Source organism: Lolium rigidum, chromosome 7 (assembly GCF_022539505.1).
Source record: "Lolium rigidum isolate FL_2022 chromosome 7, APGP_CSIRO_Lrig_0.1, whole genome shotgun sequence".
In the NCBI taxonomy this organism is placed as follows: Eukaryota; Viridiplantae; Streptophyta; class Magnoliopsida; order Poales; family Poaceae; genus Lolium; species Lolium rigidum.
The window spans coordinates 354,825,386-354,840,000 of record NC_061514.1 but is presented as its reverse complement, the minus strand read 5'-3'; the positions used below and the strand labels follow the sequence as shown (position 1 = coordinate 354,840,000).

At 49.5% G+C, this 14,615-nt stretch overlaps 1 protein-coding gene across 1 annotated transcript; it reads right to left on the bottom strand.

The window, feature by feature from the left end:
• Positions 1 to 247: 247 nt before the first annotated feature.
• LOC124678347 (putative polyol transporter 1) lies at positions 248 to 2,088 on the bottom strand. Its single transcript, XM_047214250.1, has 2 exons — positions 1,876 to 2,088; positions 248 to 1,772 (listed from the first exon to the last, which is right to left on the bottom strand). Exons 1-2 carry the CDS (start codon positions 2,018 to 2,020, stop codon positions 352 to 354), a joined length of 1,566 nt encoding a protein of 521 aa, XP_047070206.1. The 5' UTR covers positions 2,021 to 2,088; the 3' UTR covers positions 248 to 351.
• Between the last annotated feature and the right edge of the window lie 12,527 nt (positions 2,089 to 14,615).

The window sequence follows — 14,615 nt, the reverse complement described above, 5'->3', positions numbered from 1 at the left end:
TTGCACGCGTCTTCCTGAGCACTTTGTGAGTATGTGTGGTGGGCCTTTTATACATAAAGTTATCAATCCTTAAAGTCAACTATTGTACAAGTTAGCTATAAGCTGTACTATTAGAATTGCTTTAAGTGGTGAACTATTAGGTAGATTGCATAAAAAAATTACAACTCTTTATGTTGAGTTAATTTCCTCTCACTTAGATTCTCAAATATGGCGTTTTCTTTAGTAAATGGGAAATCTAGTACTACGATTGATCCAAACTTGAAGCAATTTACTTCACGAACAGTGGCACGTTCTTCAGCTATATCTATTGGGCTATGGCACAGTAGCAACAGTTTGGTGATTTTTGCTACTCTAGCTCATCTCCATTACTTTCACCTTGTCTTTTGTGGCGCTGCCTTCTGCTTCCACGGCAGTGTCGTCCGTCATGCCAAAAAGCTTCCCTATGTCCTCGAGCGGCTGCCCGCGTGTCTCCGGAATGAAGGTGTAGAAGAAAATGAGCCCGAGCACGGTGATGCCGGCGTACAGGAAGAAGCTGCCGCCGATTGTGATGGCCTTGGACAAGGACAGGAAGGACATGGAGACGGTGGCGCTGGTCACGCGGTTGCACGACGCGCCGACCGCGAAGCCCAGCGCGCGCACCCGCAGCGGGAAGACCTCCGAGGTGTACACGCTTGTGATGGGTCCGAGTCCGATGGAGAAGAATGCCACGTAGGCTAAGATGCAGAGGATGCACAAGCCGATGGCCCAAGGGACCTTCGTGTCAGGGTGTTGGCCAACGACGGTGAGGCCCGTCCCGAGGCCGATGAGACAGACGAGCATGCCGGCGGTGCTGGCCAGCAGCAGCGGCCGACGGCCGGCGCGGTCGAGCTGGAACGTGGCCACCAGGATGAAGAGCGTCTTGGTGACCCCGACGGCGCAGGTCATGCCGAGGAGGTGGTTGTCGCCCGTGATGCCCGCGCTCTTGAACACCCGTGGGCTGTAGAGCACGACCGAGTCGGAGCCCGTCGCCTGCTGGAAGAAATGGATGCCGAGCGCCGCGACCAAGATGCGCCGCATGGCTGGGGTCGGCGAGAAGATGAGCTCCTTCCACACCCGCTTCACTTCGCTGCCGTCCTTCTTGGGCACGGCGACCACGTCGCCGTCAACGTCCTTGGGGATGCCGGCGGCGGCCTTGATTTGGTCAAGGCGCTCCACGGCCTCCTCTGGCGTATCGGAGGTCTTCTCGAGCACGGCCCTGGCTTCCGCGAGTCGGCCTTTCATGACGAGCCAGCGGGGCGACTCCGGCATGCCGAACACCATGAGCGCGAGCAGGGCCGACGGGAGCGCGCCGATGCCGAGCATGACGCGCCAGCTGAGGTGGAGCGGCAGGCGCGCGAAGGCGTAGTTGGAGACGTAGCCGAGGAGGATGCCGAAGTTGATGAACACCTCCGTGAAAGAGGTGAGCAAGCCGCGGGCCGACGCCGGGGAAACCTCGGCCGTGTACACCGGGGCGACCATGATCGCGTACCCCACGCCGATGCCGGTCACGAAGCGGCCGAACATGAGCATGGCGTAGTTGACAGCGAAGCCCATGAGCAAGGAGCCGGCGAAGAAGGTGGCGGCCGCGATCACGACGGTGTAGCGGCGGCCGATCCAGTCGGATGTCCTGGCGGCGGCGAAGGACCCGACAAGCGCGTACAAGCTGAGGATGCCGATCATGATCTGCACCTTCACGTCCGTGATGCGCAGGTCTTCCTGGATGTACAGCGACGCCCCGCTCATCACCCCAACATCTGGACAGACGGAGCATCATACGTGATCCAATCCAACCCAGAATGCGTAGCGAAATGAGGAAGTTGAGAAATTGATTCGAGAGCTGAGAAACATATGTAGTACCATAGCCGAGGACGATGGTGGCCATGGAAGCGAAGGCGGCGCAGGTGCAGGCATACTTGAAATTGCTCTTCTTCCTGAGCTCGACTGCCTCCGGGAGCGCGGCAGAAGCCATCCTCGATTCCTCCATCTTTGCGCTCTGCTCCATTTCTTTGTCTTGAGTATACTTTGTCCTTTGCTTTGTTCGAGTAGAACACTTCGATGAACCGACTGATAGCGTAGTGATCAATGAAGTGGTGCGCGGTGTTGCTTAGTACTCTTTATAGATGCCGAGTGGAAAAAATCGGCAAAATATGCCGACAATATTGTCTGACCGCACGTGCCATGGGTTAAGAAAGTCGTTTGCAAACTACTGCGCAATTTTTAAAAATGCTTACATGTCTACGTCTACGAAGCAGAAGTAAAATAAGATGCCACCACATACTGGTGAGTGCGATGTTTTGGAGCTTCAACTACATTTGTTTGAAAATTCAACAAGGATATTTCAGAGTTTAAAAACTCTATAAAAATCTCAATGTAGCTAAATATGTACTGTAGCAAACTAGGTATTTGTTACTCATATTTGATACTTGATACTCTATGATCTATAATAAACGGCCGTGTGCATCAATTGATGCAGAGGCTGGGCCTATTGCTTCTTTATCTAAAAAAGGTATTATCGGAGTTGTTCTCAATAATCTAGATAGTGTTGATGTCTGTGAATGTTTATAGTGTCAGAGTTATCAATGTTTAGCTAATTGTCAAAGTTCAAATCAATGTTCGTAGTGTTGAATCAGTATCTCAACCTTTCAGTCGCAATCATTATGTGAAGTGTTCAATCAATTTTTGAAGTGTTCCTAGTGTTAAATCAATGTCGCTATGTTAAAATTTAAGTTTGAAATGTCGAATTTTAATTGTTTGAATGGTTCCTCGTGCCCTAAAACTGCATCATCGTGCAATCCACGTGTGCAAAAAAAATACATCGCCTTGTAAACCAAAAACTTAAAAGATGGTGTAAAAACCATTTTTTGATGATATAAAATTTACAGAACACCTGTTTTTAATGATGTATTTTACATCATCTATCTATTGGAGATGCTCTAAGTACCTTTTTAAAACGCAAGTTTGAACTAAAGGAGCACGTGGTGCACAGAATCCTCAGTCGATCATGTGGGTCCTATTTGGGACTTTGTCCCTCTATCATGTATGTGGGTCCTATTTTGGACTTTGGTCAGCGATGACGTGCAGTGGACCGATAAGCTAGCACCGGGTGATCTGCTGCTTGCTCGTCAACATCCCTCCAGTGCAGGAGTGCACGATCAACCCTGTAGCTAGCTAGCATGGAGACGTGTAGTCATCCCCTACCACGCCGCGCAATGGACATGATTTGGACGCGTCTCGCCGCTCTCTTGTCCGCTCTGGACTGGTATGGCTAGCAGGCTACCCCGGATGTCCACCCAAACTTGTCACTACGTTGAAACTTGAACTACAAATTGTGCACGATCGCAGCTTTCTTGGCATATTATCCGGCCGGGTCACCACGATGTGACTACCAAACGCTCACACCCTTACGTTCCTGGTAGGGTGTCTAGCTGTAGTGTGCTCTACATACTTGCACATTAATTCAGGAACGCGTAAATATGTGTTATTTCTACACTTTCAGTCAAACTCTTTAGCCGTTTACATAGTTGGTCTCATCCGTGTTTTTTTTTTTTGAACTGGTCTCATCCATGTTTGACTGAACAGATACGGTCTCGTGTCATTTACTGTTCATGCGTACCTGTCAAAAATGAATTCTTCCTGCCGTTGTGGGCCTTTTCCGTTTCTATATGTTTAGGCCCACCTCAGCGGAGGCCCACCCATGAATCGTCAGGAGGACAAGGCTCATTGCTCAACCTGTAACTGAAAAAGGCCAACATCGCGATCCAATTTAGCTCGCCGGAGCTGATACACTTTGGAAAAAAAACACGTTTGAAAAAAGATTCTTTTTAATATTGCATGCCTACGACACTACATATGTTTTTTTGGGGGATTTTTTTTATCGTAGCTCACAAGAGTTTACAGAGTTATGGTTACATAATTCCCTAATAGCCACTGGAGCATACCAAATACTGCTACTATTCCTGTTCCTAGCAAGTTGAGCTAAATCATGGGCAGCTCCATTACATTTTCTCCCAATTTTAGAGACAACACATGCGGGCTGCTGGAATTTTGGGCATTTGGCCTTTGGCCCATGATCCATTATCAAATTCTGAAACTCACATGGCCAATTCCAAAAATCAGTGGCAGCACTAGTGGGGGCTAAAGTTTAGTCCCACATTGCTAGTTGGGAGAGAGTTGCGGTGGTATATAAGGTCGGCTGTTCTAGTCCTAGTAAGTGAGTGAGAAAAGAGAGAGCCCTCGCGCACTCCTGCTCCTCCGCCGCCCGCCTTGCCACGCCACGCCACGACTTGCGGGAATCTCGCCGAGCCGAGCTTATCTTTTTGTTGTTTGGGAATTTAATTGTGTAATCAATTTTTGAGTCATTAACGGACGCGTGACCTTCCCGAACAGCACTACGTAAGACCCTGCTCAACCCTAGCCGTCACTACTAGACGCATACGCGAATACCTATTTCCAGTTCATTGCGCCGCCGCCTTCGTCTTCCTCATCCCGTCCGTCGGCGTGCACCGACTGCCGGGACAGTAGGCCTCCGGAACCCTGCCTCTCGTGAACCTGTACGGGTGAGGGGCAATCAGGTTTTTGGGGAGCGCTCCGGCGCGACTACTGGTGATGAGGACATCCCTACCACACTACTACCTCCGTCATTACCAAATGAAGATGAAGTTGCTGTGAAGCTCAAGTCCAATGAAGTTCGGATTGGACCTATTACAAGGGCTCGTGCGAAGCTACTTAAGCAACAGGTGAACTTGTTCCTAAATGATACTTTGATTGATGAGAACTTTATACTGCCTAAGTCCTGTTACTTATATATCATCAGGTATGAAGAGGAGACAAGCATCGCACGAGGAGGAGAGGAGCAGCTGGACGTGAAGATGGACGTGAAGCTAGACATGGAGCTGGACATAAAGATACCCCATGGACGCGCGAGGGAGGAGCGGGAGGCATGCGCGAGAGGAGAAGCCAAAGTCCAGGCCGGTCCAGCACCCGGTCAGACCGGCCGCCACGCCGGCGCGCCCAGTCTCTGGCCCGGTCCGACCGAGCGGCACGCCGGATCCCACCCGGCGCCAACCGGACGTCCTACTGATGCCAACCGGGTGGGTTACTGCGCGACACTTCACGCGCCCGGTCAGCACCCGGTCCCTGGCCCGGTTTGAACCGGCCAGCCCGGTCCCAGGCCCGGTCGACCGGCCCCCAGACCGGCCGTGTCCGAGTCTGTCTCGACCAGATCTATTCTGGGTCGGTTATTTTCGTACTTTTTCGACCTGAGGTCGTCCCGGACGCCTATATAAGTGCCCAGGACGCCCCAAAGTTGCTTTAGACCACGTTTAAGATAAACCCTAGTTCTTAGTTGTTTGCTCTGCAAAACTATCGAATCCCCTACACCATATTTCTTGATTTGGTGTAGATCTGAAAGTCTTGTGTAATCTGCTGTTCCATTGGGAATTAGAAGGTTGCAACTTACCGTTTCGTGGTCGGCCGCTACGTGCGCAAGTGTGTGGAGTTGCGAATATCTTGCAGGGTTGAGAGCTGTTGCATTGGCGATAGGGACCAATCGAGAGATCTCGCTGCGTCATACAAGTTATCATCCACTTCATCATCCGTGATTCTCCGTTGTGTTCATCCCGTGATCATCATCACCACCGTTGCATACAGGATTTACCTATTGCACAACTAGCTAACAAGTTGAGGGGGGGAATTATGGTGCTTTTTAAGAAGAGGATAGCAATGGGAGCAAGGTTGCAAGGTAAAATACTACCAGCTATAATACAAGAGTTGAATGTTCGTTCTAGAGGATTAAGCCATCTTAAGACGGGTGCATCTAGCGAGTGGAGTGCCAAGGTCAAAGATACTACAAAAAATGATCTTCGGCATGCGAGTGAAGTGTCTTGCACATGACCGTACTTGTCTAGAATGGCAGCACACAGGCAAACCATGTCAACATGCATTGGTTGTATTAGCTGCACAAAATATCAAATTGGAAGACTTTGTGCATAGCTACTATTTGGTGGCGAGATTCAGAGAAGCATGGGGAAATAGAACCACTAACGAGCAAGTCTCAGTGGCCTAGTGTTGATCCTGGATTTGTGTTGAAACCACCAATATCCAAAAGAGGGAGAGGGAGACCTAGAAAACTGAGGATCAAGGCATGTACAGAAAGTGGTTATCAAGGAAAGAAAAAGCTTCAAACGGGAGGCAAGAACAGATGCAAATGATGTCAAGAGTTAGGACATATGCAAGCTGGTTGCCCTTTACTTGGTACAAAGAAAAGGTACAACGCTCCAGGTAGCATGCATTTTGTGACATCTTATCCCACTTTTATAACTAATCTGTACACAGTCCTTCTACACCTATGAGGACGTATCTCCTGGTCAACCATCAATAAGCCCTGGACGTGCTACAAGAAGGTGATATTGAATTGCCAACTCATTTTTTCTGTAGCCTTTGCATTATTTGTGACATCTTCCTACATTTTTTAAGCCAATCCACTCTTTCTGGAGATGGGGGGTCCCAGCTAGCGTCCACAACATATCCAGCAAGGACTCCGACAAAAGCAAAGACACAAATTGCCAAGAAGATTACTCCTAGGAAGAAGAGGAGAATAAATTAAAACTCGTTATTCTTCGATCGTTTTGTGATGTGTGAACTTGACTATATTTTAAATTTTCTTGTGATGTACACTCGTCGCAGCTCTATTTTCTTTTTTGGTGAACTTGTTATTACAGATTTTTCTATACATATATGCCTATGAATGCTATCCATGGTGAACACCTTCATTTGGTCGGATAAATTTAGTGCACATATTCTTCTTTATTGCAATGTTATCGATCAGCTTTTAAATCAAGGCAAGGATCGGCGGTCTCACTCTTCCTGTTGGTATACATGGCATACGTGGTGAATGTCCAGTCACGGTATACAAAAAAAAGTTAGTAAATCATTAGTTGCTGACAACATAATGCACGCTGGTACATGAGTTTTGTTAACAGGTGGATGCCATCCCAGAGACTGAACGCTTTGTGAACAGCTTCAGTTAGGGTCCTGCTCAATTCTTATTTTGCTATCAAGTTCTTGCTGGGTATTTTGCCAATGTATAGTGAACTTTTGGTAGATGATCGAAGGATGGTGAAGTTTTGGGTAAATAACCAATTCTCCCTCTGTTGAGAATGAGTGGTTCATGTACTCATAGGCTTATCTAACCCTGGAGAGTGAGTTGCGCACATTAATTCAAATAAAAGAGCTACTTGCGAAAAAATAGATATGAATTACCGTAGTTGATGTATTTGGTAGTTAGTGGATGAGGACTTGGGTTTTTGTTGCGGTGATGAGGACTTTGGTTAAGCAATGGGAGTATCAATTACATGCAGACTTGAAGATCAAACCAGACAAATAAATCGAGTTGCTCATTAAAATCGAATAAAGGGGATGCGAGATGGTAATAATTGGACATACATATCTCGTTGAGGTTGAACTTGGAGAAATCCGCGAAGGGGAACCGGATGTACTCCACACGCTTTGTCTTGGTATTGTATCGGCGGATCGAATTGACGACCTCTTCGTGTTTCTTTCGCCTCCAGACGGCCTCCTCCTTGAGCCGTTTCCTCTCCTCCGCCCGCCGCTTCTCCTCCTCCGCCTCTCGTGCCTTCTCCTCGGCCTCCCGCCGCCGCCTCTCAGCCGCCGCCGCCTCTCAGCCGCCGCCGCCTCTCAGCCGCCGCCGCCGCCGTCGCCGCAATCTCCGCGCACACCTCCTCTTTGCTATCATAGAACAAGGGCAGCACGCAGCGCATCTTCTCGTCGTCTTCGTCCTCCTCCGGGTCTAAAGAGTTCTCTTGAAACGTCCTCTCCAACGCCTCGAGCGCCTTCCGGGTAGCCATGGATGACCTGCCTGCAAGCCCTCAGCCGTCGACGGTAACCCAGTCCTGATTTGTTCGCGACTCAGGAATCGGGATGGTGCCGCTCTGGACGGGCCTTCTTACCGGTATATCAGAAAGGGCCGTGGCCCGTGGGTTGCCAGGCGTGAAGCAGAGACAATCCTCAAAGGAAAAAAACAATGACCGTGTCTGGTTGGGGCGTTTCCTATAAACCGACCTGGTCGACGCGTACCGCGCGCGGCACGGACCGGCCAAGTTAGGTGCTGGCCATTTTTTTCTTTTTCTGTTTCTATTTTTTTCTTTTCTTTTTTTTAAGATTTAATTTAGAACGTTAAATATGGAAAACTGTATATTAAAAAAACATTTTTAAAAAAATAATATTTTTCGAAAAGTATGCAGATTTTAAAATTTTAAAATTTCAGAGAAATGAATTTTGAAAAAAGTGTTCAAGTTCGAAAAATGTTCAAATTTCGAAAAAACAAATTTTGAAAAATGTTCAAAGTCGAAAATTGTTCAAATTCAAAAATTGTGCGAATTCGAAAAAACTTCAATTTGAAATTTGTTCAAATTTGAAAATCATTCAATTTAGAAATTGGTTCAAATTGAAAATCATTCAATTTTGAAATTTGTTCAAATTCAAAAATCGTTCAATTTTGAAATTTGTTTAAATTCGAAAATTGTTCAATTTGAAAATTGTTCAATTTGAAAATTGTTCAAATTTGAACAAAATAGATAAAAAAATGGAAAGAAAAAATAAGAAAGGAAAAAAGAAAAACAAACAGGGCCGACCCAACTTACCTGGCAAGGGTGTGCGGTGGTCCGTCCGCACCAATCTGGTCGGTGGACAGGACCTCCCGGAGGACAGGCTCATTGCTCAACCCATAACTGAAAAAGGCCAACATCGCGATCCAATTTAGCTCGCTGGAGCTGATACACTTTGGAAAAAAAACACGTTTGAAAAAAGATTTTTTTAATATTGCATGCCTACGACACTACATATGTTTTTTAGGGGGAAAAACTTTTCATAGCTCACAAGAGTTTACAGACTTATGATTACATAATTCCCTAATAGCCATTGGAACTAGATCATACCAAATACTACTATTAGTGTTCCTAGCAAGTTGAGCTAAATTATGGGCAGCTCCATTACATTTTCTTCCAATTTTAGAGACAACAAATACGGGCATGATCCTTTTGAAGACATCAATGTTATTATACACCTGCCAGTTCTTCGAGACGTTTGGGGTCAGACTATGTTATCACCAGAATTTGACCGGATCAGAGGTGGGCCGCGATTGGAGATGGGTTTGAAGATATATACATAGAAGAAATACATGAATCGGCCTTGTGTACCAAGTTTGGGCTAATTGCCCGTGTATCTGTACCATAGTAGGATACGTGTCGGTTAGGAGGTAGAGTTTTACCCGTGCACGGTTAGGTGCACGCCTGAATTAGAAAGTCCCTTGGACTATAAATATGTATCTAGGGTTTATGAAATAAACAACAACCAACGTTCAACACAAATCAATCTCGGCGCATCGCCAACTCCTTCGTCTCGAGGGTTTCTCCTGGTAAGCACCATGCTGCCTAGATCGCATCTTGCGATCTAGGCAGCACAAGCTTATTACGTTGTTCATGCGTTGCTCGTGCTGAAGCCTTTTTGATGGCGAGCAACGTAGTTATCTTAGATGTGTTAGGGTTAGCATTGTTCTTCGTATCATATGCTGTCGTAGTGCAACCCTTATACATCTAGCCGCCCTTACACCTATCTTAGGTGTAGGGGCGGCACCCCGTTTGATCATTGTTTAGTAGATCCGATCCGTTACGGTTGCTCCTTGTTCTTCAAGGATTAGTTTAATATCCGCAATAGTTAGGCCTTACAAAGGGTTGGAGGATCCAGCGGCGTGTAGGGTGTAGTTTGCTAGCCCTAGACAGGATGTTCCGGGGATCAACCTCGTGTTGGTTTTTAGGCCCTGTCTAAGATCGGCTTACGATCACCGTACGCGAGCGCGAGGCCCAATCGTGAGTAGGATGATCCGATTATGCGGTGAAAACCCTAAATCGTCGTAGATCGCTTTAGCTTTATCTTGATCAAGCAGGACACCATATATTCGTGCACCTCGTACGAATCATGGGTGGATCGGCTCTTTGAGCCGATTCACGAGACAACCTCGAGAGCCGATCGAGGCTCGTATTTAACGTTTACGTGTATGCCATGCAGGAAACTAAGCGAGGCATCATCCAACACCTTCCCCGACCGGGTATAGGTCAGGTGGCACGCCCTTGCGACGAGCATCGGACGTGTGACCGGAAGGCTTTGCGGGCCGTCGCTCCGAGGGACCGGGGCCAGCCGCAGCCCCGAGTTGTTCCCGGCTCTACGGTGTTGCCGGTCGCTGCCCGCCGGTCGGTTTCGACCGCAACACATTCCGGCACGCCGGTGGGACAATCTTCGACATCCACCGCATCGCCATCTACATCCGAGATGGCGGAAGGCACTCCGGTCAAGTACGAGGATCCGGCCGACGAGCTCAAGAAGAAGCATGACGAGATCAAGGCAGTCCTCGAAGCCGACCTCATCGGCTCTTTCCACGAACCCGCTCCCATGGCATCGGATGGAAGGGGTTCTCACCGAAGGCGCGCTCGATGGAGTGGACCTGTCCGCCCGTCGGAAGAACGCACCGGGTCGGCTGCGTCGGGAGATCAACTTCATGGTGGCTCATTCGCTGCACCGCCACTCGAGAGCCCGGTAAACACTTTGGAGCGTGTCGCTCCGCGCGTGATCCAGGAAATCATGAGCCATCGTATTCTCCGTCGGGACCAGCTCGGGGACTTACAAAGGGGAGATGCCACTCCGGTCCCGTCCACCGCTGCCGTTCGCGTTGGCAGCACCGGAAGTGCCGAACTCATCGGCATACGTCGTCTACAAGATTGGTGGTGACCCTAGTGACTACCAATTCCTACCCGAGGCGCCCAAGGAGATCCCGCACGGATACACGTGCGCATACGTGCCGACCGCAGATACTCGGGCACTCTCGAACCGGGCCGCAACGAGCATGGGGTCTCCGGAACGAGCGAGGAGGAACGTCGGGAGCAGATCTTGAGAAGCAAACGTGGTTAGCTAAGTACGCCACTCCGACAAACCTCCGGAGCTCAGCTCCTGCAGCTTGGCTCAGAAGCTGGAAAAGCAAGCATGGCTGGCTAAGTATGCCACCCCGGCGAATCTTCAGGGTTCGACACCTTCAGCCATCACCGCGGATCAGATTTGTACAATTCTGAAAGATCGGTTCGGCATGATGCCGAAAAGGAAGACATTCGGCTATACCAAGCCGTACCCCAACGAGTACGAATTGATCCCGCTACCACCCAAATATCGGCTCCCCGACTTCACAAAGTTTAGTGGATCGGATGGTTCCAGCTCCATCGAGCATGTGAGCCGATATTTGGCACAGCTGGGCACGATCTCCAGCATCAGACGAGCTGCGTGTGAGGTTCTTCGCACAGTCCCTCACAGGATCGGCTTTCGGGTGGTACACATCGTTGCCACCGAACTCAATCCGGACTTGGAAGCAGTTGGAAGAGTAGTTCCATGAGCAGTATCACTCAGAGGCTTCCGAGGCTGGCATTGCCGATCTAGCACAAGTACGACAGAAGCGCGGGGAAACAGTGTCAGAATACATCCAGCGCTTCAGGACCGTGAGGAACCGATGCTATTCGGTTCACGTAAGTGAAAAAGAAGCGATCGAGTTGGCGGTGGTGGGTCTCTCATCATCGATCAAGGACGTGGCCTCCCAAGCGGACTACCCTTCATTGGCGCACATGGTGCGTAAGCCGTCAGCATATGAACGAGTGCCACCCGAGATGTTTACCGAGACAAATTCAAACGAGCGGTGGTCCTGGTTGACGCGAGACGAGGATGAAGGTGCTGCGGGAGATCAAGAGGTAGCAAGTGGCTGAATGGGCTCGGGCGGCAAACCCCGTGTCCCGTAAGTGGGTTAAGCCACAAGGTCCTCCAAAAGGGTTCGACTTCGACGTGACCAAAGCTGAGCAGATTTTCGACCTCTTGCTCACGGAGAAGCAGCTAAAGGTACCCGAAGGCCACAAGATCCCCACGGTGCAGGAGGTGAACGGAAAGCCATACTGCAAGTGGCACAACACGTTCACCCACACCACTAACGACTGCAGGGTGTGGCGTCAGCAGATCCAAATGGCGATAGAAAAAGGGCGGCTAATTTTCAACCAGTACGCCATGAAGGTCGACACACACCCCTTCCCCGCCGTTAATATGGTGGAGTATACTTACCATGGAGGGTGCCAGCCAGATTTCTCGTGCAATATCAACATGGTGGGACCTGGGCACCACTCTGGTAAGTACGGAGATGAGGGCAGCTGCTCTCATAGCAAAGACACAGAGGAAGCCGCTCCACGCGATCGGCTCCGCCACGACGGCAAGCGCTACGTCACAGAGGGAGAAGTGAAGAACATAAGATATCAGCGACCTCTCTCTGATCACCTCCTCAACAAGTATGTGAGTCAGTATGACCAACGCCGACGATACAACGATGATGATGAAAAGGATCGTCTGGCTAGGGACGATAGGAGACGTCGTCGGCATGATCGCGACGAGGAGCGATATGAGCGCCACGCCAAGGAAAAGGCGAGGGAGCAAGACGACGTGGATAGGCACTGGGACTGCCCCTTCTTCAGACACTGCTGGGATTCGAGAATGAGCCGATTGCCTACAATCGGCAATTGCCCAGAATGTAAACAAAAGAAGAAGGATGCAGCTAACGTGTCCGTGTTCAAACGTCTAGGGCCTCTCCCGCCTCGGGACAAGCATGCTGAGTCCGCTCGGGTGGAAGATCTCGAGGAACTAGAGGACGATGATGAAGAAGAAGACAAGTACCACCGGCCAAGGTGGTGCCCTGATGGACTCAGCCGTTCCCAAAAACGAAGGGTTCAGCGTCTACGTGGGTTGGAAGAAGCTGAAAGGTTATACCTGCACACGTTGAGGAAGGCACGGCCTGATCCGGCCGCCAAAATTCAGCGAACCCTGGACGAAGAAGGTCGGCCACAAAGAAAAGAGTGGCGCCCCGTACAAAAGAAAGCCGATGATGAGACATCGGCTGGCACAAACATGGTCTTCATCCTTCCAACGGAGTTTTGCGCTCCGAGATTAGACGAAGCACTCGTGGCACAACTTGACTGCGGCCCACGGCCGGTCATCTTTGAGAAGCCACGAGAAAGAAGTTACATGCATCTGAAGGCCCTGTACTTGCGGGGATACATCAATGGGCAGCCTGTCAACAAGATGTTGGTGGACACCGGAGCGGCAGTTAACATTATGCCATACTCCATGCTACGTCGGTTGGGACGCTCCAGTTCGGATCTGATCAAGACCAATGTAACACTGAGCGATTTCAACGGCCAAGCATCTGATGCACAAGGTGTTCTGAATGTGGATCTGACCGTAGGAAGGAAAACTGTCCCTACGACGTTCTTTATTGTCGACAGCAAAAGCTCCTATGCTCGTCCTACTAGGGAGAGATTGGATCCACGCCAACTCGTTGCATTCCATCCACGATGCACCAATGCCTAATACAGTGGGATGGAGATGAAGTAGAAGTCGTCCACGCAGATGATTCAGCCGAGATTTCGACGGCTGGCATGAACGTTTGGGAGATATCAGGCCAAGAGCCACTCTCAGGCATCAATTTGGACGACTGCGAGCGCATCGACGTGACAAAGAACGGGGTTAGGCTGGTTTTATCCACCGGCCTGACCGTGTAACAAAAGCAAACATCGATGGACGAACGTGGCGATGCCGATCCAGGTGATCGGCCCCAAAGATCTATGGAGGAACGTTACAAAACCTTCATCGAGCAAGCAACGTGGAGGCCGATTCCAGCAATCGGCCAAAATTATCATCACCTTCCATTCTGCCTGGGTTCAACGCCAATCTAATGGGAAATGGGGTTACATCGGCTAATGAGCTAGAAGAAGTCCACACTGGTCCTAATCAAGCCGATGTTCACACATAGCGCCCTGGCTAACCACAGAGCCGATTTCAGCAGTTCCCTGACAGAATCGGCTCGGGGGGCACCTAATCGGATGAACATGCGCAGTAAAACCTTGGCTAATCACAGAAGCCGATTTCAGCAGTTACCTGGCAGAATCGGCTCGGGGGGCACCTAATCAGATGAGCATGTGCGATACATGTGCAGTGAGATATTGGGGGCCGACAGAAAAATCGGCCCGTAAAAAATTATATATATTTTGCATGATATGTAAGGGACAAAGCCGATGCACGGCCATCGACTCTAGCACAAATTTTATGGGATCTACCAGTATCATGTGCAAAACACAAGGATCTCTAGCTCCGTGTCAGAGGAGTTCTACTTCTGAGCCGTTGTGTGATCATCCGCAATATCGACTTTCAATGGAGGAGGGGTGATCGGCTCTGGCTGGCTCTGCATGATAGTTCTCTCAGACATGAACTAGCCCAGGTCCATTTGTCAATGGCGTGCCCTCGTCTCTGTTTCGCCTTGGCTGAGACTCGGGGGGCAGCTGGCCTGGTGGATGCTCTGTTTTTGAAAGCCGATTGGGTGGCCATCGGCTAGTCCTGCGCCGCGATTTTCGTCAAAGGGTGGTGATCCGGCGGAACTCAAACTCATTGATCGAAAGGATGAAGGTTAGATCATGAAGGCTTGATGCGCTGACGTCGGCTTATTGAGCTTT